At 31.1% G+C, this 27,938-nt stretch overlaps 9 protein-coding genes across 9 annotated transcripts; 4 read left to right on the forward strand and 5 right to left on the reverse strand.

Moving 5' to 3' along the window:
• Positions 1 to 2: 2 nt before the first annotated feature.
• Positions 3 to 5,778, reverse strand: ASCRUDRAFT_102979 (uncharacterized protein). Its single transcript, XM_020188554.1, has one exon. It carries the CDS (start codon positions 5,338 to 5,340, stop codon positions 160 to 162), a length of 5,181 nt encoding a protein of 1,726 aa, XP_020050456.1. The 5' UTR covers positions 5,341 to 5,778; the 3' UTR covers positions 3 to 159.
• A 4,106-nt stretch (positions 5,779 to 9,884) lies between these two features.
• Positions 9,885 to 10,178, forward strand: VTS1 (Vts1p; the record flags this gene model as incomplete). Its single annotated transcript, XM_020190232.1, has 1 exon — positions 9,885 to 10,178. A coding segment is annotated over one exon (294 nt), but the record flags the coding sequence as incomplete, so codon positions are not given.
• Positions 10,179 to 11,031: 853 nt separating this feature from the next.
• Positions 11,032 to 11,439, reverse strand: ASCRUDRAFT_79064 (uncharacterized protein; the record flags this gene model as incomplete). Its single annotated transcript, XM_020194333.1, has 1 exon — positions 11,032 to 11,439. The coding sequence occupies one exon, from the start codon at positions 11,437 to 11,439 to the stop codon at positions 11,032 to 11,034; it is 408 nt and encodes a 135-aa protein (XP_020050458.1).
• Positions 11,440 to 11,867: 428 nt separating this feature from the next.
• Positions 11,868 to 12,263, forward strand: CKS1 (cyclin-dependent protein kinase regulatory subunit CKS1; the record flags this gene model as incomplete). Its single annotated transcript, XM_020194334.1, has 2 exons — positions 11,868 to 11,956; positions 12,026 to 12,263. The coding sequence occupies 2 exons, from the start codon at positions 11,868 to 11,870 to the stop codon at positions 12,261 to 12,263; spliced, it is 327 nt and encodes a 108-aa protein (XP_020050459.1).
• A 652-nt stretch (positions 12,264 to 12,915) lies between these two features.
• Positions 12,916 to 14,016, forward strand: MCY1 (putative cysteine synthase; the record flags this gene model as incomplete). Its single annotated transcript, XM_020190173.1, has 1 exon — positions 12,916 to 14,016. The coding sequence occupies one exon, from the start codon at positions 12,916 to 12,918 to the stop codon at positions 14,014 to 14,016; it is 1,101 nt and encodes a 366-aa protein (XP_020050460.1).
• A 192-nt stretch (positions 14,017 to 14,208) lies between these two features.
• On the reverse strand, positions 14,209 to 15,474 carry ASCRUDRAFT_6024 (uncharacterized protein; the record flags this gene model as incomplete). Its single annotated transcript, XM_020191255.1, has 1 exon — positions 14,209 to 15,474. The coding sequence occupies one exon, from the start codon at positions 15,472 to 15,474 to the stop codon at positions 14,209 to 14,211; it is 1,266 nt and encodes a 421-aa protein (XP_020050461.1).
• A 2,277-nt stretch (positions 15,475 to 17,751) lies between these two features.
• ASCRUDRAFT_29522 (Pumilio-family RNA binding repeat-containing protein) lies at positions 17,752 to 19,347 on the reverse strand (the record flags this gene model as incomplete). Its single annotated transcript, XM_020190125.1, has 3 exons — positions 17,752 to 17,939; positions 17,994 to 18,674; positions 18,792 to 19,347. The coding sequence occupies 3 exons, from the start codon at positions 19,345 to 19,347 to the stop codon at positions 17,752 to 17,754; spliced, it is 1,425 nt and encodes a 474-aa protein (XP_020050462.1).
• A 3,647-nt stretch (positions 19,348 to 22,994) lies between these two features.
• ASCRUDRAFT_73844 (uncharacterized protein) lies at positions 22,995 to 23,894 on the forward strand. The gene has a single exon (XM_020192454.1). It carries the CDS (start codon positions 23,193 to 23,195, stop codon positions 23,691 to 23,693), a length of 501 nt encoding a protein of 166 aa, XP_020050463.1. The 5' UTR covers positions 22,995 to 23,192; the 3' UTR covers positions 23,694 to 23,894.
• A 408-nt stretch (positions 23,895 to 24,302) lies between these two features.
• ASCRUDRAFT_68175 (uncharacterized protein) lies at positions 24,303 to 26,759 on the reverse strand (the record flags this gene model as incomplete). The annotated part of the gene is made up of 1 exon (XM_020191497.1): positions 24,303 to 26,759. One exon carries the CDS (start codon positions 26,757 to 26,759, stop codon positions 24,303 to 24,305), a length of 2,457 nt encoding a protein of 818 aa, XP_020050464.1.
• Positions 26,760 to 27,938: the final 1,179 nt, after the last annotated feature.

The raw sequence follows: 27,938 nt of genomic DNA on the forward strand, positions 1-27,938 counted from the left end.
TTCATTAATTTAATTGATTTGATTTGAACAATTATATTCTGTAGCTAAACTATGATATATTTTTTTTACATTTATTGCATGTGTTTATCTGTAGATATCGCACATATATTCGATAATACAGGTTCTAACCTTTTATTTAAAAACATAAAAATCTTCTATTTACCATTCAACATATAAACTATTGGAATATGCCTTGAGCCTATCATCGTCTTCACCATTCCAATCGATATCTGATAAGATTTTCAACGCCTTTTCTAAATTACTTTTAACAGAATCTTTATTATCGTTTTTGCTCTTAACTTTATCATCACTACTATTTTTCTTCACTTGGCCATCGATTGATCTTTCAACTTTCTCATTTATTTCAAAATTGTCTTTGCTATTAATAATCCGTTGAATCATCAACTTATCATCCTTCTCTTCAACTATACTATTTCCATTTTTTTCATTAGTCGATATTTTCAGATTTTGAATTACTTCTTCATTGCCCTTTTCCATATCATCATCGTCCATTTCAATTCCATCCTCATCAATATTATTATCACTATCGTCAACTAGCTTGCTCAATTTATCAAAATAAATCTGATACAAATATTCACAACTTAGTAATTTTATTTTCTTCAATTGATGATTACAACACAACCAGCACAATCTCTTTAAACTTTCTTTGAAGTCCTCAACTAAAATTAAATATTGGAAAATTTTAAGACATAGAGATATCTTTACAAAATTTGCTGTGTTCAAATGCAAATTATATGTTCTAATATACAATGCCTTGACCAAATTGCTATGCGATTGTATAGTAACTGATGACTCGTTAGTTGTTTTAGGAACAGGTTTTTTCAATGATGATGGCGATCTTGATATTTGAGATGAAGGTGGTGATGGACTATTTCTTTTTTTAATATCCAATGGACTGATAGTATTCTTTATTGGTGGCATAAAATTAGCCGAAACCTTTCTCTTAAGTGTTGGGGTTTTCATAACTGGTTTAACCAACTCAGCATCAACGCTCTTGATTTCTTTCGATTCAATGGATTGGTCTGCATTTGGCAATTTGATATTAGCATCAAATAGTTTAGAGAATAAATTCAAGCAACATAATTGATTTTTCACTACTCGATTGTTAACTAATGACTTATTTACCATGTTTCTATTCGAAACGTCTCTTCCTCCCCTAGAAACTCGAATTCTTGAATTAAACGTTGATGCATTCTTTGAAACCATTGGATCATTCTTCAAAATTGTTAAAATATCTGTAAAAACAAGAGTTTTCAACTCCTCATTTTTTAAAATAATTTTATTGATAGATTCATTCTCGACTTCATAATGATAATTATAGTGTTTCATTAGCTCAATAATTATAAATTTATCGCTCGATAACTTTTTATTTAAAAACCAAATTAATGAATTTAATGAATGAATAATAGTAGTATCTGATGCCTGAATTGCTCCTGCTGAAAACACAAATCCTTTCCAGAATTCTTTTGAAACATCCTTTAAGAAACTCAATTTCTCATTTTCTTCTTTACTTCGATTTTTCTTTAAAATAAATTCCCACATGTCTATCAAATAGTTATCATAATAGAAATTTAATAAAAACTTATAATAATCAAACATTGTATCAAAACTCCAATTTTCCGGAACTAAATCTAAATATGATTTTCCATGTTTTTGTTTATATTTTTCATCTGAATATTCAATATAATTATAATCTGATGAAAATTTCTTCAAATCTTTCGTTTCATTTTTAATTATTAGTAGCAATTCAAAAGCTTTAAATTTTAATCTATCAATGACTTCACCTGAAATTCTTATCAATTTCTTTTCAATCAATTGGATGTATTTCACACTTTCCAAAAACGATTTTCTATTATTAAAAATTAATTGAGTCACTTCAAATCTGACTTTATTTCCAACGTCTCCTTGATTGGTTAATGTATAATCATCAAGCTGATTGATTAATTCAATCATAAAATCCCCAGATAATTTGAAACGCTCATTCTTTGGTTCAACAGGTCTACTCAAAATAATTGAAATAGATGTCATTATGTTTTTTCTTATTTGATAATCAACCCTTTTATCAGTTAAAATTGGAAGTATTTTACTTTCTAAGTAAGGGAAAATAAAATCTAAATTAAGATATCCAAAATTTTCAGAGCTAATTAGATTTCCATTCTTGATATAATATAACCATTTTTTGATGAAAATTGAATCGGTAAATGTCTTTGATTTCAAGTTAATTAAAGAGAGCTTTTCAATAAAAAATTTGAATTTTTCTGAAATATCATTAGATGTTTGCCTAATGATATTAAAGACCGAGTTGTAAAAATCTAAACCTAATGGATCATTATTTTTCAATTTTGTTGAACCGTCAAACTGCCTGGGGTTATTATAAATGAATAGATAATTTACATAAGGAAGAATTGTGCCCAATAAATAAATAAATTCCTCGCCTTTGTGAGGAGGATCTTTATGGTAATCAAATTTTTGTTCATGTAATATTTCCACTATTGAGTTCAATAATGTCACAATATCACTTTGAAGAATATTCGTTTTATGCAATAAATCTTTTAAAGTGTTATTAAGATAAAATTCATCAAGATTATACGGAATTTCTGGAAAAACTAATGGCAAAATCTCTGCAAGTGCATAAAAATTACCTTCGATATTTTTTAATTTGCATCTTCTTATCAACACACCGATTAAGATAAGAACTACTGAATTGAAGTCTTCGATGTCATTTTCAAGAGGGGTTTCCGTTATTAAATTTTCATTTAAATTTTCACTTAAAATTTCATTTGATTTATCTTCTGAAATAATTTGAACCGCACCTTTTTGGAGTTCATCTTTTTCAGTTTCAGAACTTTTCTTATCATTGATTGAGTGATCATTAATTCCAACTTCAGATTTGATTTCAGCATTATTTAGGATTTTATCAATCTTTTGGGATTCAGCGGTTTTATCATTTTCAGTTAACTCAACATTAGATTTATCTTTAGTTTCATTAGTTTCGTTAGTTTGTTTAGTTTCTTCACTTTCTTTTTTTTCTTCAGTTTGTTCCGTTTCGGAAGTTTTGTCATTGCTTGATTCAATGGTATTTGATTCTTTATTAATTAATTCTTTATTAATTGAGTCATTATTATTTGATTGAATTTCATTAGATTCTTGCATCTGGATGTCATTATCAATACCATCTTTTTGAGGAATTTGGAAATTGTAAAGTAGATTTATTGATTTATTTTTAATTGATTTATATTGATTTTGTTTGTATTGTAACAATTTTTTCAATATAATTGCACTTAACTTTCTAACTTCAGGATCATAGGAGTTTATTCCTTCATTGCTTTGATAGTTTTGAATGATTTCCGAGGTATTACTGGTATTTAAATTGTAGTTGATTAGGTAACTTAAAAAACTTTTTTGAAAAAGATTTAGTTTTGTAAAGATATCAAAGGAGATTTCTAGATAAGATAGTTTTAAATTACCTAATTTAGTGTAATCTAGTATTTCTATTAGTTTTAAACTTAGTTCTGATAAATTTTTGGGGCTGTAATTTTGGAAGTCATCGTAGTAATCTGAATTTTTGACAATGACGTTCCAAAGGATTTTACCATATCTTCCTAGTAGTTCTTGAATGACAGCACTTGAAGCTCTTCTTATCATGATATCCTTATCGAAGGATACGGTTATGATCAAGTCATTGAATAATTGTAGTAAGATTTGTACAGGAATTTTGTCTCTTAAAGAGGTGTAGCTTCGAATAAAGGACCAAGCTAGGTAAAGAGAGGAGTCACGAACATTTGAGCCTGAGATGAAAGTTATGTGTTGTTGTTTGAAGAAAAGAGATTTATGTAGGATTGAGGTTAGTAAGTAGAAGTAGTTGATGGGGATTAGTCTTTTGTTTGTTAGTTCTGAGAGGGTTAGGAGAATACCATGGTAACGATCTGAAGAGATGAGGTCGAAATTGATTTGGTCTGAATTAAAGTGTATTAAATTTAAAGAGGGTGGGGGTGAAGAAGATGAAGGAGATGAGGGAGAATAGAGATTTGGATTAAAGTTGAAACTTTGAATATCTAATTCTGAGATTAAGTTGTTGATAATGTCTAGTTGAAAGTCAGTTGGCAAAAGATTGGCTATCTTTGAGATTTGTCTTGATACACAGTAACGGATGATTGTGTCTTTATGGCCGATTTGCATTAGTAGGTTTGATATTATTTGTTCGATTTTCTCGAAAGGATCGAAATTTTTGAATAAATGAATCAAGTGGTTAAAAGATGGCTGATTGTTGGAATCGATTGAGGCGGTTGGGGGTTGTAGTTGATCTGGATCAATTGAGAGTAGAGATGTGCCTAGTTTACCTAAATTTTTGATGATGAATTTTGATATGATTGAATTTTCGGATAGAGATGATTGGGCACTGAATTGAGTAATAAAGTGGTTATTAATTAGAGAATAATGGAGAGGTAAAAAGGGGGATATTGTATCCTTTTTGATGAATTTTAGTAGATTTGATAGCAATTTTAGATTTGATAGTTTTTCATTATCGTTCATGTTGAGGAAACGGTTTGTAAATGAGTTTTTAAGTGGATCAAATTTGAATAAATAGTTCAAGTAATAGGAGGTGAGGTAATTGAAAGAAGAGACATCGTTTCGTGATAAAAACTTTGAAAATAGTAAGATGGAGACTTCATTTTCTTTGCCAATTGACTTTTCAGTTAGGTAGTAGTTGGATATTTTGAAGATTCTTTTAGGGATTTGAGGGTTGATTGAGGATAGAGGGAATGGAGCTAGGATTAGGACGGATAACCAGAGCAAGAGAAAGGACAACTCATGCCAATTGCTGTTGGACGATGAGGGAGAAGAAAAGGATAAGAATTCAATTTTGTTTAATAGAAGATCTATGATGTAGATATCTGAGGAGAAGGAGATGGAGATTGATTTTATGCCTCTAATTTTGGTAAAGTTGTAGATGATTTCCGATATCCAGTCGTAATTGAATTGAGGGTTGTTTTTATTACTTTTGGTTGTTTTGCTCAAGTTGGTGATAGCATCGTTTTTGATTATGAATAGATAGTGGTTTGATAGCTTTGATATAAAAACCGGCAAAGGCTTGTCTAATAGCTGAGGACAAGGCTGGAACTGATGAATGTCTTTGATTAAACTGGATAAGGTCTTCAACTTGATTTCCTCGTTGGTTTCCACAGCACTGTTCAGAGTGGAATTGTCAATGTTATTTATGGTGAAGTTATCGAGTTGAATGAGCTTGTCAATGCTGCCTCGAATTTTGGATAGCAAAACATCTGCAATTTTGGCAACTCTAATTTCGTCGTTTTCCATTGTTCAGGCAGAGGAAACAAAGAGCACTGGAAGCAGCAATTAACAGAGAAGAGTGATGCCAATGGATATATCGAAGGACTTAAGAAAGAGTTGGAAAGAGTTGAAAAGAGTTTAAAGAGAATTTGAAAGAAGTTAAAAAGGACTGAGAACGAGGAGTTGGAGAAAGAATTGGTGGAGCGCGAGGCGTGCAAATCATACGGTTGAATTCTCTGCGAGTTGTGGGAGAGCACTGAGGCTGTTCCAGGCATTGAGTCGTGGGAGGTCGAGCACCACGAAGACATTGCAGCTGTTCATTCTGTTGTTCATCGTGCTACTTCTTTTGTTGTTCCTCTCGTTCCTTCTCCAGCTGTTCACCAAACTCTTCACCTTCCACAGCTCAGTGCCGACAACCACCAACAATTATCCCCGTTTTCGCGGCGGAACGCGGATTATGTGCGGATAGGACAAGCAATCCGCACAATTATCACAGCTCACGTGCTGCGGCTGATAAAGCGCTTACCAACCAGGACACCATTGCTGTGGCTCCTTCACTGCACGCACTCTACCGCATCTCCACGCAGACTAGACGGTGCACGTGCCAACCCACCGCCGTGGTCTTTTCGTCCGCTGCGTTTTCAGAAAAAAACTTCTTTCCAATGGCAAAAGATGAAATGGAACTGTGTTTGAGCTGTGCTGTGATTCTACTCCAGATACACTGCTGATATATTGCAATCCACCCTCGTCTCTCGAGCCATCGCTCCTGCTGCCTAGCTGCTCTGCTCTTCTTCTCCTTTTCCATCTCCATCGTCAGCATTCTCTCCTTCACTTTCATCTCCCACTTGAATTTCGTTTCAGCTTCTCTTTTGGGTATTTTGGGTTTTGCTTTCTATAAGAAAAATTTTAGAGAAAAAAAATCAACCAAGAGAGAAATTTTTTTTTGCTTCTTCCTATAGTTGGTCACCTAAATCTGCTACAAATCTGTTAGCCATCCTGTTCGGTTTATCTTCTTTATAATCCCCCAACAATCTTGCTAATAACAATACCATCAAAGTAAAAGAAAAAGAATCCCCAAAAAGAGAGATACATCCATTCACTCATCTCAGGGCACATTCATGAATTTTGGTTTCCATCTTGAATTAATATTATTACTATTATTATCATCATCATCATCATTATTATTTCTGTTCATTTCTGTTTATTTCTAACCCTTACCCAGTCCTATTGAACTCTCATTCTCTTTATTTAAAGAAATGTCAAACTTTAGGTCCCCCATCCAATCTGCTTATGAATCTCTTTCTTCCAACCTAAACAACACCAACATCAACAACAATATCAACAATAATAATGTTTTTTATCAAACACAATCTCAACCCCAAAATTTATTTAATCCAGATAACAGCAGATCCTCTATTCTACTAAATAGACTTAATAGCAATAACAATATTAACAATATTAACAATATTAACAATAGCAATAGCAACAATGCTCTTAACAACATCACCAAAACCACCACTTATGACAGATCTCAATCTTTAAACTATCTAACCTCTCCAGATTTAAACATTTCAAGATCCTCAATCCTATCTCCTCCACCGATTCAATTATCAAATAATAATAATAATAATAATAATAATAATAATAACAATAACAACAACAACAGCCCCTTTAGCACCATCGCTAATTCCAATTCTAATTCTAATTCTAATTCTAATTCTAATCCGAATCCGAATCCCAACAACAACTTCAATAACTCAGTCTTGGTCTCCCCTTCTCATTCCCATACTTCCATGTCCTTATTATCCCCCACGTCCTCAAGGTATCATTTTGATATCGACTCAAATTTAAACAACACTAATATTATTAATAACAACAATAACAATAACAGTAATAGCATCAATAGCATTAACAATTTCAATTCTAATTTCAATAACAATTTTAATCAACAAAATCTTAACCAATTTAGTAATTTTAACAATTTTAGTAACTTCAACAATTTCAATAGCGATATCTTAACACCATCCAATCTATTGAACAATATTCACGCTAATAATAATTCCAATAACAATATTAATATTAACAATAAAAATAACAACAACAATAACAATAACATTAATATTAACATTAACAATGACTTGCTCTTGTTTAAATCTTTATTGATCAAATTTGCTTCGGATTCCTCCTTTCCCCAAAAAATCCATTTTGTCGATCTCTTTTACGATCATTTTCTAAATTTTAATGACATTAACTCAAATAATGATCATGACGAAATTTTGAAATATTTACTAACAAAAATCACTCTAGATAATGCTTATTTATCTTTAGATATTATCAATAATATTACAAATAATAATCCCAATAACATCGTCGCAAATAATAATAATAATAATAATAATAATAATAATAATAATAATAATAATAACAACAACAACAACAACAACAACAACAACAACAACAATAACAATAACAATAATAACTATGCCAATTATGCCAACTATAACAACTCTTTCAATAGCTCTTTTAATTCAAATAGAAATAGTAGACCTATTTCTCAGGTTCTATCACCAACTTTTCATCATCAAAGTCAATCTCAAAGTTTAAACTTTTTGCATCTAAGTAATCAAGAGCATTTTACTTTGGATTCTATTTTAAACAATTCCGATAACGGTAACAATAACATTAATAAACACGACTCTTGGAATTTAAATAACATTAACAATTTAAACAATCTCAATAAAAAAAATTTATCAATTAATACTGATTCTTCCATTTCAATCAATTCAATCTCTAATTCAAATTCAAATTCAAATTCAAATTCAAATTCAAATTCAAATTCAAACTCGACATCAACTTCAAACTTGAACTCAATTACTAACTCGAACTCCACTTTAATCAACCCTTTATCTCCAAATTTCAATAATAACAATACTTCTGCTAACACCACTACAACCACAAATACTAACACTACTATTACTACTACCAATAACAATAGCAACTCAGTTAATTTTACTTCTTCTACTTCTGCCTCCAATTCTACATCCAATTCTGTTTCCAACTCTATTTCAAACTCTATTTCTAATTCCAATTCTAATTCCAATTCTAATTCCAATTCTAACTCAACTATTACAAGTAATAACAGTAGCAATAATAATCTTTTATTTTCCCCTTTATTAGCCGAATCTGACTTTTTAAGGAAACAAGCTAAAAAATTCACTTCTAAACAAAAAGTTTCAAATAATGATCAAGCTAGTAACAATAATAACAATAATAATAACAATAATAACAATAATAATAATAATAATAATAATAATAATAATAATAATAATAATAGTAATAGTAATAGTAATAATAACAATAATAATAACAGCAACAGTCTCATTACCTCACCAAATATTAATAATATCAACAGTAATGCTGAAGATCTAACTGCTGCTTCTCATCTATTATTATCTCAACTGCAAAATCAGCAATCATTACATAACCTGCAACTTTCTTTTTCTCACTCACAAAACACTTCAATTAAGTCTCCAACTTCTCCAGTACTATTTGGTGGTGACGACGTCTTTAGTTTAGATCCTCATACTGCCATGAAGTTAAAAGCATTGACTACAATTAATTCAAGGACAAAATTGGATTCTTTAAAGAAAAATCAGTCTCAATCTCAAATTCAATCTCAAGTTATGCAAGAGAGTAGTAGTGCTAACAACATTAACCATATTAACTCTAATCATAACCATAATCATCATAACTCGAATAATGAAGAGAGAGGTAGAATTAATCAAGCATTTATGCAAAAGGTTTTCAACAACAACAATAACAATAATAATAATAATAATAATAATAATAATAATAATAATAATAATAATAACAAAAGCTACCATCAAAGAACTGCTTCAGTTCCTGCTAATCCCAAAAAATTTAACAATTCTAATAATTTGAATAATTATAATATCAATGGTAATAACAATTTACCAAATAGAAACAATAATTTTGATAGCAATGTTTCTTCTGCATTGAATAGAAATAAAAAATTTGGAAATTCTAATAAAAATTCATACTCAAATTCATATTCTAAAGATTTAAAAGATAACAAAAATAAAGATAATCTAACTGATAAATCACCAAGCAAATCTGGTAAATCCTTTGAGAAATATTCCAAGACAAAAACATTTAATGATGATAATTTAAAGTCTTTTCTGAAGGAAGATAAAACCGGTTCATTCAATGAGAAAAATCAAGAAAAAGCCAATAATAAAAATAATAAAAATAATGCAAATAATTCAAACAATACTAATGATAGTAATACTAATACTACTACTACTAATAATAATAATAATAATAATAATAATAATAATAATGGCATCACTACTAATACTACTACCACTATTAATACTACTTGTAATGCCAGTAACACGAATAACAATAATTCATTAAAGAATTCTGCTAAAAATGAGATTCTAACTCCAAATTCTTCACATACTAATGCATTAGCATTAAAAACACCATTATCATCATCTAAGGATCTAAATGGATTACTTAATGGGACAAGTTCGCCTAAATCTCCAGGACTAAATTCTATTGAGTTAATTCAATTGAAAAATCTTAATAATCTACCAATTTGGCTCAGGAACATAAGATTACACAAGTATACTGATATTTTATCAGATATTCCATGGAAGACGTTGATTTACTATAACGATGAAGATTTAATGAAAGCAGGAGTTGTAGCTATGGGTGCAAGAAGAAAATTGTTAAAAGCGTTTGATATTGTTAAAGCTGCATATAAGAATAAAGATATTATTGGATTTGAAGAAGATGAAAAGTTGAATAAAGAGATGAAGAAATTAGAGATTGGTAATTGAGAGAGATTCAAGATTTTGATAAAATTGATGTCTCTTTTTTTTGTTTGTTTATTTTTTTTGATTTGTTTGATTTTTTTAAGTTTGATTTTTTGACATTTTGTTTATTAATTCATTTTATTATTTTAAATTCAAGCGCAAAGTGTTCATTGATGATAAAAAGATTTCATTTCAAGATAAGATCAATTTTTCATTTTTTTTTTTTCTGTTTGATTTCAAGATAATTTGTTTTAGTTTTATGTTTTGTGTTTACTTTTTACTTTTTATTTTATTTTATTTTATTGTTTTATCTTTTTATATTCAATGAACTTGTATTTGTTTTTTTTAATTATTTTAATTATTTAAGTTATTTTTTAAACTATTTTATAAATTTATTTTTTTTATATTTATTCAATTTTAGTTCAATTTTAATTCGATTAACTTAATTTTAACTTAATTTTAATTCGATTTTAATTCAATTTTGGTTATAACTATTCAATGAGTTAATAGTAAATTAATAGATTAAAACAATATTAAATCTAAAGAAAATGAAAAACTATACACTAAAATAGAAAATTTTTATCTACGACCACAACGAGAGATATAGGAAAAAAAAAAGATAACAAAACAAGAAAAAAAGGATTATTTCTAAATTAAACACAATTAAAACAGCAAATAAATCAATAAATAAATAAAATCGTAAACAAGTTAGCAAATCAGTAAATTCACAGATTAATTAGTTAATAGGGAAAAAAGATAAGTAAATTGTAGGAAAACAAGAAAACGCTAATGTACTGGAAAAATGAAGAACAAGCCATATTAAAATTAAAGAGTAGAAAAAAAGAAATGAAGCTGGAGAAATGAAAGAACAGTGGAATCAATTTTTGTAAGTTGGAGGAGGGCCAGAAGGAGGAGTAAGACCCTGGTTGTTTTCAAAAGGATTAGAGGAATTTGGAGGAGGAGCAGGAGGAGCAGGATAGTAGTTTTGGGTGCTATAGCCAGGGTCGTAGCTTTGGTTGTAGGGTGGAACGTAGCCTTGGTTGTAGCCTGGTTGAAAATAGGGAGGTTGTCCTGGAGGAGGAGCATAGGCTTGTTGGTAACCAACGTTGTTCATGGGAATTTCAACGACAGTAGCAGTGCCCATGGTTTTCTTTCTTCGCGTGAGATAGAGGACAAGGGAGATGGTCAAGAGAACAGCAGCAATGCAGGAGAGAATGATGCCCACCAAACGAGCAACCGAGAGACACCCAGGAGGATAGTAGTTTCCTTCTTCACAGATAGCCATTGAGAGTGAGTTGGAATTGGAGGCAAGAACAGCTAGAGCAAAAGCAGCAGAGGAAGGGCTGTTTATATAGACGAGGACGTGGTTGTGGAAAGAGGCTCAGAGGCAAAGCGAGGGAGGCGATGTAGAGAACGAGAACACGAAGAAGAGAAGAGAGGAGGTAGCAGAAGCAGCAGAAGATGAAGAAGATGAAGAAGATGAAGCTCGTCTGGCCACTTTTACTCGGGTCGTTGGTCGTGTAATCGAGGTTTGCACAGTTCAGCTTCAGTCGCCTTGGGTCGTTTCGACTTGTTCAACCAGCTCAGTTCTCTTCCAGTTGTCTTCTTCTTCTTCTTCTTCTTCTTCTTCAGCTTTGCTTTCTCTGCTGCTTCTTGTGTGTTGTTCTTTGCCTGCTTCTCGCTCCACTTCTGCCTCTCATCTCTTGCTCTACAATGGGTTTACAATTGCAACCAAGATACCTCACCAGCTCTGAGAGAGCTAAGGTCCTTGAATTCCAAGAAAAGATTCACTATTCAGCAAGGTATGGCCCACTTTTCTGTTCTTCTGAGTTTCTTCTGCCCATTTGGCCACTTTACTAACTCCTCCTAAGATACTCTGACGACAATTTCGAGTATCGCCATGTCATACTACCACGAAACATGTTGAAGGTTATTCCCGACGACTATTTCAATCCTGATAGCAACACTTTGAGAATTCTATTGGAAGAGGAATGGAGAGGACTTGGGATAACACAATCTTTGGGCTGGGTCCACTACGAAACTCATGCTCCTGAACCTCATATCTTGCTCTTCAAAAGACCCAAAGATTTCGATCCAAACAGATATTAACCACTTGCAAAATCTACCTTGCTGATATCTAGTATTCAGAATATTACTGAATATTATAAAATATTATAAAATATTATAAACAACGGTAATATAATATACAAACAATTATCGTTTTTATTTGTTATTTTTGTTTTTTTTAAGTAAAATTCCATTTTTTTCATAACTCGTTTGATTACTTGTTTTGTTGGTTCTTTTTGTTTTTGTTTTTGTTTTTTTTTGTTATATTCAATTAATTACTTTTCACATTACTCAATCTTTTGTTATTTGTTTGTTTTGTCTTGTTTTTCCTTTTATTTCTCTTCCAAAATTCATTTAAACTTATCTACACTGATCAAATCAATCCCACAAAATACATAATTACATAATCTACCACTACTTATCACATTCAATCCTTCTTCAAATCTAAATAATTTTCAACAATAAAACGTTTTAAACGTTTATCCATAAATTGCAAATCAATTCCACACCGTGTTCGGAGCTCGAACCCGAAACCGAAACCGAAACCGTGATAGTTCGAAGTTACGTAAGCCCTACGTAACCGTTTTGTTTCGATTAGGGCTCTACATCTTTTTTTCCGGCTTTTTCTTTGGCATTTTTCCGGTTCGTTCTTCCATTTCATTTCACTTAATAAGAATACTACTTCAATGTGATAATGTTTCTATTTCACTCAAATCATCACAACAACAACCACTTGCCCCCAGTTAAAACAAATGGAATCGAATCGCTAATCGGCAACACTCCACTTATTCTCATTAACTCCCTATCAAACTACTTCAATTGCGAAATCTATGCCAAATTGGAACTAAATAACCTAGCTGGTTCTGCAAAAGATAGAGTCGCCCTATCCATCATCAAAAAAGCTGAAAAGGATGGTCTAATCAAACCAAACAACAACGATGTCATCTTCGAAGGCACCTCAGGCTCAACTGGTATCTCGTTTGCTACTATAGCTAGTCCCTTAGGCTACAAATGCCACATCTCTGTTCCTAGTGACACATCTGATGAAAAATTATTACTACTAAAGACTTTAGGCGCCGAAATAGACAAAGTCAGTCCTGCTTCAATCGTCGACCCAAACCATAACGTCAACATAGCAAAAAAACTAGCTGACCAACTAACTAATGATAAATCAACCAACAGTGTAGGCTTTTTTGCGAATCAGTTTGAAAATGAACAAAACTGGAAAACTCATTTTGACACAACTGGCCCAGAGATTTACAGTCAATTAAATGCTCAAATCGACTACTTTGTTCATGGTTGTGGTACCGGTGGCACAATAACTGGCGTCTCAAAATACTTGAAATCAAAATCCTCTACTGTCAAAACTTATCTAGCTGATCCCCAGGGAAGTGGTTTCTTTAATAGAATCAATCATGGTGTCATGTACAACAACGTCGAAAGAGAAGGACACAGAAGAAGACACCAAATCGATACTATCATCGAGGGAATAGGTCTTAATAGAATCACAAAAAACTTTTTGGCTGGAGAAGACTTAATTGATGGTGCCATTAGAGTCACTGATGATCAAGCTTTGAAAATGGCAAAGTTCCTATTAGTTAACGACGGTTTGTTTTGGGGTTCCTCTTCTGCAGTGAGTTGTGTAGCTGCTATTAAATTAGCACAAAAACAATCCCAAAAGGGTAAAAAAATTGTTGTCATTGCCTGTGATTCAGGTAATCGTCATTTAAGCAAATTTTGGAAGGAAGCTTCTAAAATATCGTCTGATATTTCAATAGAAGAAATCTTAAAATGATATTAAAATGATATTAAAATGATATTAAAATGATAATGATTGTTTATTGTTTGGTTGTTTGTTTTTTACCTTTTTTTATTTTATTTTTTTTTTATTCAGATATATATATAGACTTATTTTTTAAGAATGACAAAAAAGGAGTAAAAGAAAAAAAAAAATGCTATAAACTTTTATTAAATTTTTATTAAAATTTTAATGAGTTATTTCAAAAATGCCTAAATGATTGTTATTAGATGCTTTCTTGAGGTTTTTAGGGGGGTGAGGGATAGTAGAATGTTCATCTGTTACTTTCGGTCCAACTTTCTGATAATAATCCTTCAAATAATCAACATATATATCAAATTTCGGGTCTGATGTAGTGGATAAATGTTTGCTTTTATTTTCACAAAAAGAATTTGGGTTTAAGTTCATTGGATTTAAAGCAAGATAGTTTTTTAATTCACCGGAATTAATATTGGGATGAGCAAAATTATTTGGACTACTTATATTATTACCATTACCATTACCATTACCATTATTATTAACACTCGATAATGCCTCATTGGGTTTTAAATTAGTCTGTGCAAGTTGTCTATTCATAAAAAGATTGGCCTCATAATTCATTATATCACTGGGGTTCAATGATATCACCAAGAAAATGTTTTTGTTTGAATTTATCTGATTGTTTAAATTAAATGAAGTAAACAATTGAATCATTTTCCCTTTCAAAATTATTCCAAATCCCTTTTGAACCAGCTCTTGATCGGAAAATGAATCCGTTAAATTATTTAATCTTATCAAACATATATAATGATAGGGACAATTTCCATGATTTATAACATAATTATAAGCTGGAAAATTAGTTTGATAAAGATATTGAGAATTTTGCTGAGGAATATAAACAAAACAATTATCAATATTAATTTTCAATTGAAGACCAGCTATCATATTAATATTTTCTATTGTTTTATTGTTAATAAGAGCTTGGTAAATAAAAGGAAAATTAAGATTAGTTACTTGGATTATATTATCATTTATAAAATTATTATTTGAAGTGAATGAAGAGATTTGATTAACCATTATGCTACAACACTGATAATTAAACAATTTGACAATGTTATTAGAAGATATTTCTAAATGATCAAACAATAAATTCGTATTAAGATTGATTAAGTTCAAAGAAGATAGATAATTAAAATAATTCAAATTACTTAAAGATTTTAATAAATTTTTCAAAGATTTCTTTTTTCCATTTGATGCATTATTACTGTGTAAAATTATAAGTTGATGATTCTGAACTATGAATGATAAATGTGAACTAGGATCAAAATTAATAATATTACTAATATTGTTGTTGTTGTTGTTGTTGTTGTTGTTATTGGATAAACTAAAACTTGAGCTCATGGATACTCTTCTTGGACTGCTATTATTTGGTAGCAAAGTATTAATGTACTGCAGTGGCAGTGGCAGTTGATTCATTTTGATAAGATAACGATTTTAAGAGGTTTACTTATTGTTTCTCCTCTTTTTTTTAAACCAAAAGAAAACCAAAAAAAAATTTGAATATTCTTGTTCTATTGTTCTATTTTATCAATTTTTTTTTGTTTTGTTGTCAAAAATCAATATAATAGAAAAAAAAAGCGTGTATTCTTTTTATTGACAAGAAATAATAATATTTTTTAATCAGGAAAAGAATATGATAGTATATATTTATATGATTGAAAGAGACTCTGAAGGTTTGGGAAAGTTTAAGAAAGTTAATAATAATTAAGGAATAAGGAATAAGGAATAAGGAATAAGGCTCATAATGAACAGGAATTAGTGGCACCCTTCTTTTGTCATGAAAGAATAGATGATATGTTGATAATTAAGATTTTGATTTTGAATATATTGGTGATCTTGCGAAGTTTGCTGTGAATAGAAAATTTTCTTGCTTTCATCCTTTCGGTAAATATTTTAGATCGTGGGTTATACAAGAATTTCATGTATTGGGTCTGAAAGAACAAAACCAGTTAAATGTGAGCAGGAAAACGAATGGGAAGAACTGAAAAGCGACAAATGAAACATTCTTTTAATTCATTTCCTAAATTAACAAATGAGAGCACCACATAAGTGGACTAATTGATGGGCTTTAATTGTTGTAGTTATGAAGCGTAAAAGTTAGAAAAAGTATGGAAGAGAAAACCGCAAATGCAAGTAGAAAACACCAGTGAATAGTTTTACCTAAAACGGATATGAAATGAGTAGGAAAACTACTGCTGCAGAGTATCAGCAAATCTTAAATCCATTAAGTTTCCTACCATCCACTACATTGTGCTAAGCACGTAAAAGGTGGGTAGCACCAACCATGCTGTTATCAAGCAAGAACTGGAGCCCAGCACTCGACACCATTTCCACCAAAGGATGCAGCAGATAGGTAAAACACTTCTTTTGATTGCTTCAGAAGTTACCCAGTGCTGATTTTGCTAGGAACAGCAAACAAAATACAAGCAGGGTAACGCTACTGTGGCTGCTGTCATTTTTAACTGGGGCTGTTTCTACAATTTTTTAGATCTGGCTTTGTTGAAGAGAGCATAAATAAGCTCCTGCTGTGTTGAGGTTTTGGATTGTAAATGCATCAAATGTGCTCTGGAATTGCTGTTCCTGGGTTCAAATTGTTTATCTAGGTTTCTGCCATAATAATTATATGCCCTGGTGCTCACATATTTCTAGAGATCTATGAGATTGTACGAGATTGATTGGCACCTGATAGGTGGAAAAGATAACAGAGCTACTATTTCAGCATGAAATTCCATGGAATAAAAGAATGGTTTAAGCAGAGACGAGCAATGGGAGAGCAACTTTCTCAGACTGCAGAGGTTCTCCATGCCCACTGAGAAATACCCCGTCGAGCACCCCCTATGTAATTCCGGATAAAGCAAACAATAAAAATGGAAAAAACGGAAAAACTCCACAGATGTGATTTTTCCAGCGGCCGTAAACACCATTTCAATTAAACTTTCTTTCAAACTCGCTTGTTTGTGCTTGTATCGTTATTATTAGTTACAGAAATGTTTATTAATGAGAAATAAAATATTATTCTAACAATATATGAAACAACAGTGAACTAAAAATGTGAGGAAATTGCCTTTACAAATAAAAAAGACTTAAAATAGTAAAACAATTTGGTTTCAATTTACACAAAAACAAAATTATGAATTGAAATGAAAGCAACCATTTTATAATACTTTTTCAAAAAAACACTGTATAAGCAAACAATTAGTGAAGAAAGTTAAATAAAAATTAATAATAAATAATATGAAAATGAATTCATGAGAAAAACTGATAACAAAAAAATTATAGGTAAGTATGATAGATTATTTATGGGGTGAATAATGAAGCAATAGAAATCAAAACCAGCTTAATATACATCAAAATGATATCAACAATTAATAATACGGTAACAATAAAATGTAAAAATAATAAAAATTATAAAAACAGATAACTTCATAAAAATAGAAAATAACATGCTAATTGTAACAATAAAAGTTTTTAGTAAATACAATATATTTAATAAATTGAATAAAAAAAACAAAATGTGCATAATAAGCACAGTAATTTCTCCTTCTTTTTTTTCAAAGCTGGCTCAAGTTTCTCTTCAAGGTTCACCTAATGCAATAATTTTAATATATTTGAAAAACATCGAAAGAAAAATAGTAATGAAAATAAAAATGATAATAATAAAAAACATTAAAACTGATTCACTTGATTTTCAGTTTAAATAGATGGTTGAATACGTGCACTTATTCTTCTTCCATGAGGTGTATTTCTGACACCAGGTAATAATGGTCTTAAAAGATCGCATAATTTATTAAACTGTTTGGGTTTCTTAGCAACATCCAAACTCGTTTGTAAAACATAGTTTCCAAATGCATCATGCAATAATTTAGTTAAAAATCCATTTCCTTCAACCATTCCGGAAGAAGTGTTGACAGTATTACCACTGTTGTAAGATTCACTCAAAATTTTATCAATTATGATGGGCGCCAAATTTTCCGTTCTTAATGTCTTTTCAATAACATTTGATCCAAATTTGTGTGTTGATAATCTTAGAATTCTACCTAAAATTGAATCGACAATAATTCTAATTGATTCATCATCCCCTTTACTAAGAACATATTGCACAACATAATTCCCAAATGGATCAAGTGATAAAGTTAAGCAATTGTTAGCAATTACTAAGGATAATTGTTTGCATTGATCTTGAGATCCATAGTCTAGGCATCTTTGCAATACACAACAACCATGTCTATGAGTAGAAATTTGAATGCAATTTTGACATGCAGCGTCAAAAATAAATTGGATATTTTCGGGTTTAGAATTAAATTTTGTAAGAATTTTTTGTACAACGTGGTTTCCATTCAAGTCTCTAGATAATGAAACAATATTTTTCTCAAATGAGCTAATTATTATAGAGTTTTCTTCTTGAGTGGTTATAACTTCAATCAATTTTTGTAGGGCTCTGGTGCCATGTGGATCCAATGCAATAGTAGTAAATTGGCTTGCTGCATTTTTAATCAAAATGACTCTTTGTTTTATGACAATTTTTTCTAATAACTTTTGAATCAAATAATTTCCAAATGGGTCAGTCATTAATTCAACAATATTATCACAAATTTCTTCAAAAATCATAGTTGCAGCTTTATTCTCAAATTTAAAAGAAGAGGAAAAATCATTTTCCTTTTCCTTTTCATTTTCATTTTCATCTTTTGTAGCAGAATTATTTTCACTGTTCAGTTCATTATCCGAGTTATTACTTTCAGACTTGAAAGTTTCATCATTTAAATCCAATTGTTTTTGTAAAAAACGGCAACCATGTTGGTCTTTACATAAGATGTAAATTTGGCCTTTAAAATCTTCCAATTTGGCATTAAGAAATTTAGAGGCATCTTCACCCCTTTTTCTATTAGTAATATTGTTGTGATTGAATTTTCTAATTGATGGGCTGTTGTTATTGTTGTTATTGTTAGTAGTAGTGTTGTTATTAATGCCATTATTATTGATTGCAGTATTGAGTGTAGCGTTGTTAATATTAGCAATTGTAGAATTGACATTTGGAGATATTAAATAGCCTGGAGTATTAGGAGTATTGGGATTGATGGGTGTAAAAGGACTACTAGTAGATGAATTGCTAAAATTACGATTATTAAAAGGAGGTTGTGAATGAGAGGGAATATAATTTCCATTATAGTTATTAAAATTTCCATTAAAGTTTCCATAGGTATTATTAATATCAATAGAAGAGATATTTTGATTGTTGTTAATGCTGGGAGTCTTAAAGTTATTGTTTGAAATATTATTGGGTAAATTCATATTAAAATTCATATTAGAATTTACTAAATTATTTTGAGAATTGACATTGTTTATTGAAATGGCGGGAGAGTTTACTAAATTGTTTGTAGCCGGACTATTAACATTTGGAAAAGAAAAATTATTAGGATTAATATTCAAAGGGTGTAGAGAGTTTCTATTATTTGAAACGTTATTTTGAGAGAATTTAGCATAGGAAATGGGAAGATTTAAAGAAGCACGACGGCTGTGGTCAAAAGATTCGTAATTTTTTTTATTGTTCCACATTGTAGGGCCATTAGGTTGTTGAGAAAAATTACTGTGATTGTTTGGCATAAAATTGGAAGTGTTATTTGATAAGGGGAGAGCACTCATTGTATGAGTATGGGTTGGAATTATTTGGTTATTTTCATTTAAAGCTGAATTGATAGGGAGGTTGATTTGGTTTTGATTTGAAATGAGGGAAATAGGGGAGTTATAATCGTTGTTTTGATTTTGAGAAAAATTATTATTTTGTTGATTATTTGAAGCCAAGTGGTTATTATCGGTGTTGTTATTGGAGTTATTGTTAAAATTGATTGGAGAATTATTGAAAGAGGATATTGAAGGTTGGTTGATGTTATTTAATAGGGAATTTGAGTTGATGTTATTTGAAAAGGAGTCATTTCCTGGGCTTGTGTGATTGCTTGTATTATTTTGAAAAAAGCCTGAAGCAAGGCTGTTGTAGGAATGAAAAGTTTGTCTTCTTTCTCTAAGAGATTGAGAATTTGTTCTTAGAGTTGCGCTATCAGGAATTTGGGAGTTGTCTAGAGGATTTGAGGAAGATCTTGATGAAGAGGAGAGATTGATGTTATTTGAGTATTCAAAGGAATCATTTGGGATTGGGGAATTACTGTTGTTTGTGGTGGTGTTGGTGTTGTTGTTGGCGTTAGTGTTATTATTGTTGGCGCTATTATTATTATTATTATTATTATTATTATTGTTGTTGTTGTTGTTAGGGCTATTATTATTACTATTATTATTATTATTATTATTATTATTATTATTATTATTATTATTATTGTTATTATTATTATTATTATTATTGTTGTTGTTGTTGTTGTTGTTGTTGTTGTTGTTGTTGTTGTTGTTGTTGTTATTATTACTATTATTATTGTTGTTATTATTATTGTTGTTATTATTATCGTTAAATTGGAAAGAACGAATGTTTAAATTTGAAGATAAAGAAGAGTTAAAGGGCTGATTTGAGGATTGATAAGAGGAGGCAGATTTTGGTAAAGGAAAAGCGCTTACAGACCAAGAATGAGAATGGCCTGGGGTGAAGGAGGCAGAGGATTTTGGAGGGCCAATATTGGAGGAATTTCTGGTAGAGACACTTAGTTTTGCAGTGCTAGCTCTGACATGAGAAGTTGTTGGTAGAAGAGGAGGTTGGTGGTTATTTTGATTGGGTTGGTTGGGTTGAGGCAAAGAGCTGTTGAAGGGGAGGATATTTTTCAAGTTGTGTTGGGAGTTGTTTGAAGAGTATAGGTTGTTGAATTGGGGGTCGAAGTTTGGGGAGAATAAGGAGTTTGTTGTTGAGTGGATTGAGACAGGTCTTTGTTTCTGGTCAAAGTTGTTGAATTGGTGGTTGAATTGGTTGAGTTGGTTAGCGTTGCTGTTTTCCAAGTCTAGCGCAGCGAAAGCTAGGTTGAAGTCATTTGTGTTTTGGGTAATGTTGTTGAATTGATTATTGTTATTGATATTGTTATTAGTGTTATTGATATTGTTATTGATATTGTTATTAGTGTTATTGATATTGTTATTGATATTGTTATTGGTATTAATATTGTTATTGATATTGATATTGGTATTTGTGTTATTTAAGTCGATATTTTGGTCATTGATTGGGTGATTTGAGACCGAGGAAGCAAAATAGGAGGAAAACGTTGAATCTTTCAAAAAAGATGAAGAGACATTACGAGATTGAGTTCCTTGCATATTTGGATTAATAGTGTTGATTATATGGAATGAAGTAAAATGGAATAAAATGAAGTAAAGTGGAATAGAATAGAATAGAATAGAATAGAATAGAATAGAATAGAATAGAATAGAATAGAATAGAATAGAATAGAATAGAATAGAATAGAATAGAATAGAATAAAATAAAATAAAATAAAATAAAATAAAATAGAATAGAAAATGAGTATCTTTTTTTTTTCTTTTATATTAGGAAAAATGGAATGAAATAGAATGATATATGATATATGATATATGATATATGATAGAAAGGATATTGAGTAAATTTTTTTAATTTTTTTTTTTAATTTTCGATTGATTGATTTTTAATTGGCTTTTTTTAGTAGAAAAATGATGATGAATGAGAAAAAAGGAAAAAGAATGGGTGGAATAAGAAAATGAAGAAGCTAAAGAGAAGATTTAAAAAAAGTTCTTTAAAAAAAGAGAAAAAAACAAGCTGATTGTAAAAAGTGTGTGGTATTTTTAAATTATTATTGTTATTATTATTGTTATTATTGTTATTATTGTTATTATTTTTGTTATTATTTTTGTTATTATTTTTGTTGTTGTTATTACTATTATTATTATTATTATTATTGTTTGAGGTTTGTGCAAGTCGGGATGAGATGGGACGAGGTATAAAAGAATTAACTTGGATGAAGTAACGATGGAAAGGGAAAGGGAAAGGGGAATAGAGTTTGTATTTGAAGCTAGTTTAGCACTTTGAGATAGATATTGGAGGAGTGTATGAGATAGTTTTAATTTTTGAGAGTATCCTTTTGAATAAGAGCTTCTTTTTTGGTTAGGAATGAGAGGTTTATGGATACAAGAACAGACCAAGAAGGATATTGAATTGGAATGGAAATGAAGAAGGAAGATATAGAATGTGGATGTGGGATAGTAGTAGGTGTAAAGTAAGTCGATGTATATTAAGATACTAAGGTAGTAAGGTACTAAAAGGACGAGAAGTGGAGGATGTAAGTAGTTAAAGTATTGGTGGTAGAGTAAGGTGGTGGTTTTGAGAGTATATTAATTGGAGCTGTGAAGATTTTCTAGTGACTTTCTAGTGACTTTCTAGGGAATTTATGGTGAATTTATGATGGTTTTATAATGAAGTTGTGGTAAAAAAATACTGTGGGATATAGAAATATATTGAATGGGGAAAAGAGAGAGGATAAGTGGTTACTAATAGTAATAGAATATACAAAAGAAGAAAAAAAAAAGGATTATAAATACAATAACTAAAATACAAAAGCAGCAGAAAGGGCAGTGATATCCAGCAGAACGAGAAATGGAAGAGCCTTTCTTGTTGAATTAAAGCTGTTGATGAAGGAAAAGAAGCAAAAGCTGAACAGCCAAAGAAAATGGAGAGGTATTAAACAGTTAAATATAAACCACAATCTGTGCTTCGCTCCCAGGTCCTGCTGCCGCTCACGTGCAAAGTGGGCTCCGGCGCGCTTTTGCAGGGGCGCGCGGACTCGTCGCCCCGGCACCGCGCGTCGGCCGCGAGTGACCGGCGCAGAAGCAGCGCAGAAGCAGCGCAGAAGCAGCGGAAGTGCACAAGAGCAGCGCAGAGAGCGCGCAGGCCACGTGTACGAGGGTATTGCGCGGGCCTATTTGTGAGCCAATGTTCGGGCGACGGAGGGGCGTGGTGCAGGGCAGCCGGGGCCGCGTGGGCGCCGGAGTCAGCACAGGAGGGAGAAGAGAGGTGGAGGTGGAGGTGGAAGTGGAAGAGGAGCAAGTGCTGCAGATGCTGTAAATGCTGGATGGTGGATAACAACAAAGATGCGCTGGATGCTGGAGAGGTTGGTCCAGAGCACGCTTTGCATGCCGAGGGCAGGGAAGAAGTGCTGGTGGCGTTGTAGATGATTAAGATGTTGACTCTTGAGCAGATGCTGGAAGTGAAGATGTTCATGAAGTCGCAGCTGTTGGAGCTCCGGGCGTTGATGCAATTGTTCAAGATGGAGGAGATGCTGGACACTGGCGAGACAGGGGAAATAGACAATGTGTTACAGACGTTGGAGATGCTGGAAACGCATAAACTGTTGCTAACACTTATATCCACCTCAGTGGATTTCTATGCTCGCCAACAGACACTTGAAGATTTGAGGGCTAGAGCTCAAGCTGAGATGTGGTTGAGACGAAGATCTCAAATGCGAGCTATGAGATGGTTATTGCTCTTCAGCCCAGGTGGCTGTTCGCATTCCTCTTTTCACAGAGCTGTTCAGGATAATCTACGAGCTTCACTAATTTCATGTCTGGACTTCAAACATTCTGCGGGTTCCACAAAACCCAGCACCATTTATGTAATTTCCAAACTCTTTTGTTTCATTTTCCCTACTTATTCGGCTCAAAACATCATTTGGCATTTGTAATGTAATTTTCATACACCACTTTCTCTGAAAATTCTTCACCTCTTCGCTTCTCACAAACCTTCCTTCTCCCACTGCATACCTCTTTTTCTGTTCTATTTTAAGACAAAATGGCTGAATATGTCTCACAAACAGCCATTTAATCATCCACCACGTCCCGATCCATTGCAATTCCATTCTCATCCTCTCTTTCTCTTGCTCCCTTCTCATTCTCCCATTTCTCTTTTCCAGGCATGTTTTCACTTCTAATATTAACCCGCTACACGTTCCACACCACTGGTTCTCGCTCCCCTATCTGAAATATGTGCAGTGCGCATATTTTGCCCACCATGCATACATATTTCAGCACTGCGTTTTCCAGCCTCAGTCTCAAACCCAATTGAATTGGATTAGAATTAGAATTAGAATTAGAATTAGAATTTCAATTCTAATTCTAATCCTAATTCTAACATCTTTTGTAAACAGTATCTATAATTATCTGTCGATCTCACTTCTCTTTTCATCCATCGCTTTTGAAACACATCATCCCAACTATTGCTACATCTTAGTTTCAAACTATCCAACATACACATTTATACATCTAAAACATATTACGCTTTTCTTTCCTTGCCTTTAAAAAAATGGTATAAAATCAAATTCCTCATTAACACAATCAATCCCAACCTTATCCTCGTTCTTTTCCTTCTCTAATATCTCTTTATTAATCTTCCAGACTCTTTTAAGTTTCTTCAACGATGATTCAGCACTCCCAACCCCCAAATGAATCAAACACTCAAAAAAGAACTCGATTATCCTTTGATGTCTCCCTCGAATACAGTTTATCCCAATGATAATAGACGGCCAATGAAGCATAGTCAATCTATAGTTATTATCCAATTTCTTGAATATCCTAACCTTATGTTCAATCAGAATCTCAAATTTATCTCCATCACCTTCACCACCATCGCCGCCACCACCACTACAATCACCATTAGCATCGCCATTGCTATATCCTTTTATAAAATCAAGCTCAAGAAAATAATAGTTCTCCATAGAACTCTCAACAACTTCCTGAATCAACCCATTGCTTATGCTAACATTGAAAAAGTCCCTCAATTTATAGACTTTTATTATAGACGCATTCACATGAAACCTCTGCGACAAATCATACCATGAGTAAAGAAACTTTTCCTCTTTACCTGTTTTTCCATTTTTCCTCAATCCAAATCCATAACACGAACTGGGAAGCCTCACTTTAATATGGTTCGCTTTATCAATATCACTGCAATCTCCCTGATAGAATGGATGAAACTCATTCTCCTCATCGATGATTATTTCCTTGGATGCAAACTTATAATTCTTCGCCTTCTCCAATAACCTCATCAAATAAAAAATCATCTCATTCCGATTATAATACTCTCCTTCATTTTTCTGTTTCCTATAATTCTTTCCCTTTTTAATTATCTTGATTATCTCCTTAAACAACAACAACACATCATTAGAATGTCCAAGAAAAATATTATACCCATCAAGTGAAACTAACCCCATTTTTTTTAAATACAATAACTCTTCTTCACTATAAACTTTTTCCTCTTCAACTCCATACTCCAGTTCCATTTCTTTTCCATTATCTGCACCCTTAAACTTATCATCATTATTCAATATAAGCTCAATACTCGTTAATGAATTCAAACTATTCTCGTTTCCTTCATATAAATCATCCGATAGTTCATTACTTAACGAAGCCAATAATTCAACAGATGTGAAAATCAATTTAGCAAACGTTAACATTGGTGATAAAATCCTATTATTTCGAATTCTATTATTATCATTAATATTATTATTAATATTATTAGTAGCAGTAGCAGTATTGCTACCACTCGTTTTATTATTGCTTTTATTACTGTAATATTTCAAATAATTTATTAATAAAACTTTAGCATTATGAAGATAATTTCTCCATGCTCCATTGTATTGAACTATAGTCGAATCAATGGTCAACATTAACGCTGTAATAATCAATGCATCAATATTCTTCACTATTTTAGTCTTGGATTTAATATCAATCATTCCTTTAGACGTTATAGAATTCAATGTCTTATTTGCCTTATCTTGTTCTCGGTCTTCAGTATCATTATCTTTTAATTTCACTTTATACTCTTTACTTTTATTATCTTCTTTCTTTTCCTTTTTTACCGCATCTTTTTCTGTTACATTTTCATCATCATTTTTAATATCATCTTTCTGTATTTCTTTATTATTTTCTTTTTCATTTATATCTTTTTCATTTATATCTTTTTCCTTATCTTTTTCCTTATCTTTTTCCTTATCTTTTTCCTTATCTTTTTCTCCATTTTTTTCTCCCTTTTGTTTCGATTCAATTGATACTGATGATCTTTTTGATGAATTTAATGATATATCTGACTTGAAATTATCATTCAATGTTTTAAGACATGTAGATAAATAATTTTTTCGATATAAATCATCTTTAATATCATTTGTTCTCAAAAATTCCAATCTTGCCGTTATAGCTAATAATGAACTTAGTAAAAATGGACAATTCTTAGCTTGAATTAATAATAAATCTCTAATAGGATTTTGTTCCCATACTGTACAATCATTCTCAGAATCATTTTCCAGGCCATTTACCAGATTATTATCATTATTATCATTATTATCATTATTATCATTATTATTATTATTATTATCATTATTATTATCTTTTTTGTTCTCTATTAAATTATCAAGTTTCCGTTTTTTCAGTTCTGGAAGTCTATTAAACTCATCTAATTTCCCTTCAAGATATAAAACAGGATCTAAATACTTTTTTGATACAGCTAATGGAAAATATTTTAAACTGACATCATTGAAAAACTTTTTCAAATAATTAAGATGATTTATATTTAGATTTTTAATGTTTTTAAAAATTGATAATGGAACTGGTCGAAGAATTGATTTTAGTATAATAGGTTTAGAGCTTATTGGGTTGTTTGATGATTTTAAAAAGGAGATATCAATTAAATTATTATTAATATCAAGAATATAAACTTTATCTAAAGAATCGAGAGAATTGACTTTGGGAGTTGACATTATATCAAAACAAGAAAACGTTTTAACAAGAATTTCTTTGTCATTGTTTATTATTGGAGAATTTGGAGCATCATCATATGTCGCAGGTTTATTTCTGTGATCAGTGTTATTATTTGACTGATAGTTAGTGTTTAAACAATTAACATCATTGCCATTTATATTATTAATAAAGCTGTTATTATTATTATTATTATTATTATTATTATTATTATTGTTGTTGTTGTTGTTGTTGTTACTAATTTTGTTGAAGGGGAGATAGTCATTAAGAGTGATTGGATTTAATTGAGTTAGATCAGAGCCATTTAAATTATGTTTTGCATCACTCTTGATTATATATTCAAAGTTTAAGTTATTGTAATCTGGAAATGGAGAATTGGTATAGCTGCGTTGACTAGTAGTTTTGTGATGGTTCTGATTATTCGAGGTGATATTTTGATTAGATGAATGATTATTGAAAGAATTGTTTCGATTATTAGATTGAACTTGGTTGGACATTAAAGGTAAAGAGAGTAATTCTTTTAGGAAATCGTCCATTTCGAAATTAAGAGTATTTGAAGTGATGTTGTTGTTTGTGTTGTAGTTGAAATCTAAATTTTGGTTATTTATGGGATTGTTGTTAGAGTTTGTGTTAGAGTTACCATTATTGTTATTGCTTTTGTTGTTATTGTTATTAAAGTTGAAAGTGTTATAGTTATTTTGATTTAAGTTTAAAGAAGAATCATTACGAATGTTTGAAGTGTGTGGTTGATAGAAGTTGTATTGATTATTGTTCAAGTTGTTTGGAATATTGTTTTGATTATTTTGATGAAAGTTGTTATTTGAAGGGTAGTTGTAGTTATTTGAGTCGTTATAGAGGATGTTATTTTGATTTAAATGATAGTTTTGAATGTTATTAATGTTATTATTGTTGTTATAGTTATCTATTGGGGGGTTAGTTGAAGGGTTAGTTGAAGGATTAATTGATGGATAATTGTTTGAGTAGTTGTTCAAGTTTAAGATATAATTGTTTATATCATAACTGATCAAGTCATTCAAGTTATCAGTTAGGGTATTGGCGTTGCTTAGTAGGTTTTTCTCTAGAGAAGTTGAAGAAGAAGGGGAAGATAAAAGGGAATCGTTCTTTTCTTTTTGATACAAATGAATTGAATTTAATTGGGATTGGGATTGAGAGTGAGATCG

Source organism: Ascoidea rubescens (assembly GCF_001661345.1).
Source record: "Ascoidea rubescens DSM 1968 unplaced genomic scaffold ASCRUscaffold_1, whole genome shotgun sequence".
Classification (NCBI taxonomy): Eukaryota; Fungi; Ascomycota; class Saccharomycetes; order Ascoideales; family Ascoideaceae; genus Ascoidea; species Ascoidea rubescens.

Bases quoted from the DNA above. Each gene is read 5' to 3' on its own strand.
- ASCRUDRAFT_102979 (XM_020188554.1), bottom strand. From the start codon at position 5,340: ATGGAAAACGACGAAATTAGAGTTGCCAAAATTGCAGATGTTTTGCTA.
- ASCRUDRAFT_73844 (XM_020192454.1), top strand. From the start codon at position 23,193: ATGTTGACTCTTGAGCAGATGCTGGAAGTGAAGATGTTCATGAAGTCG.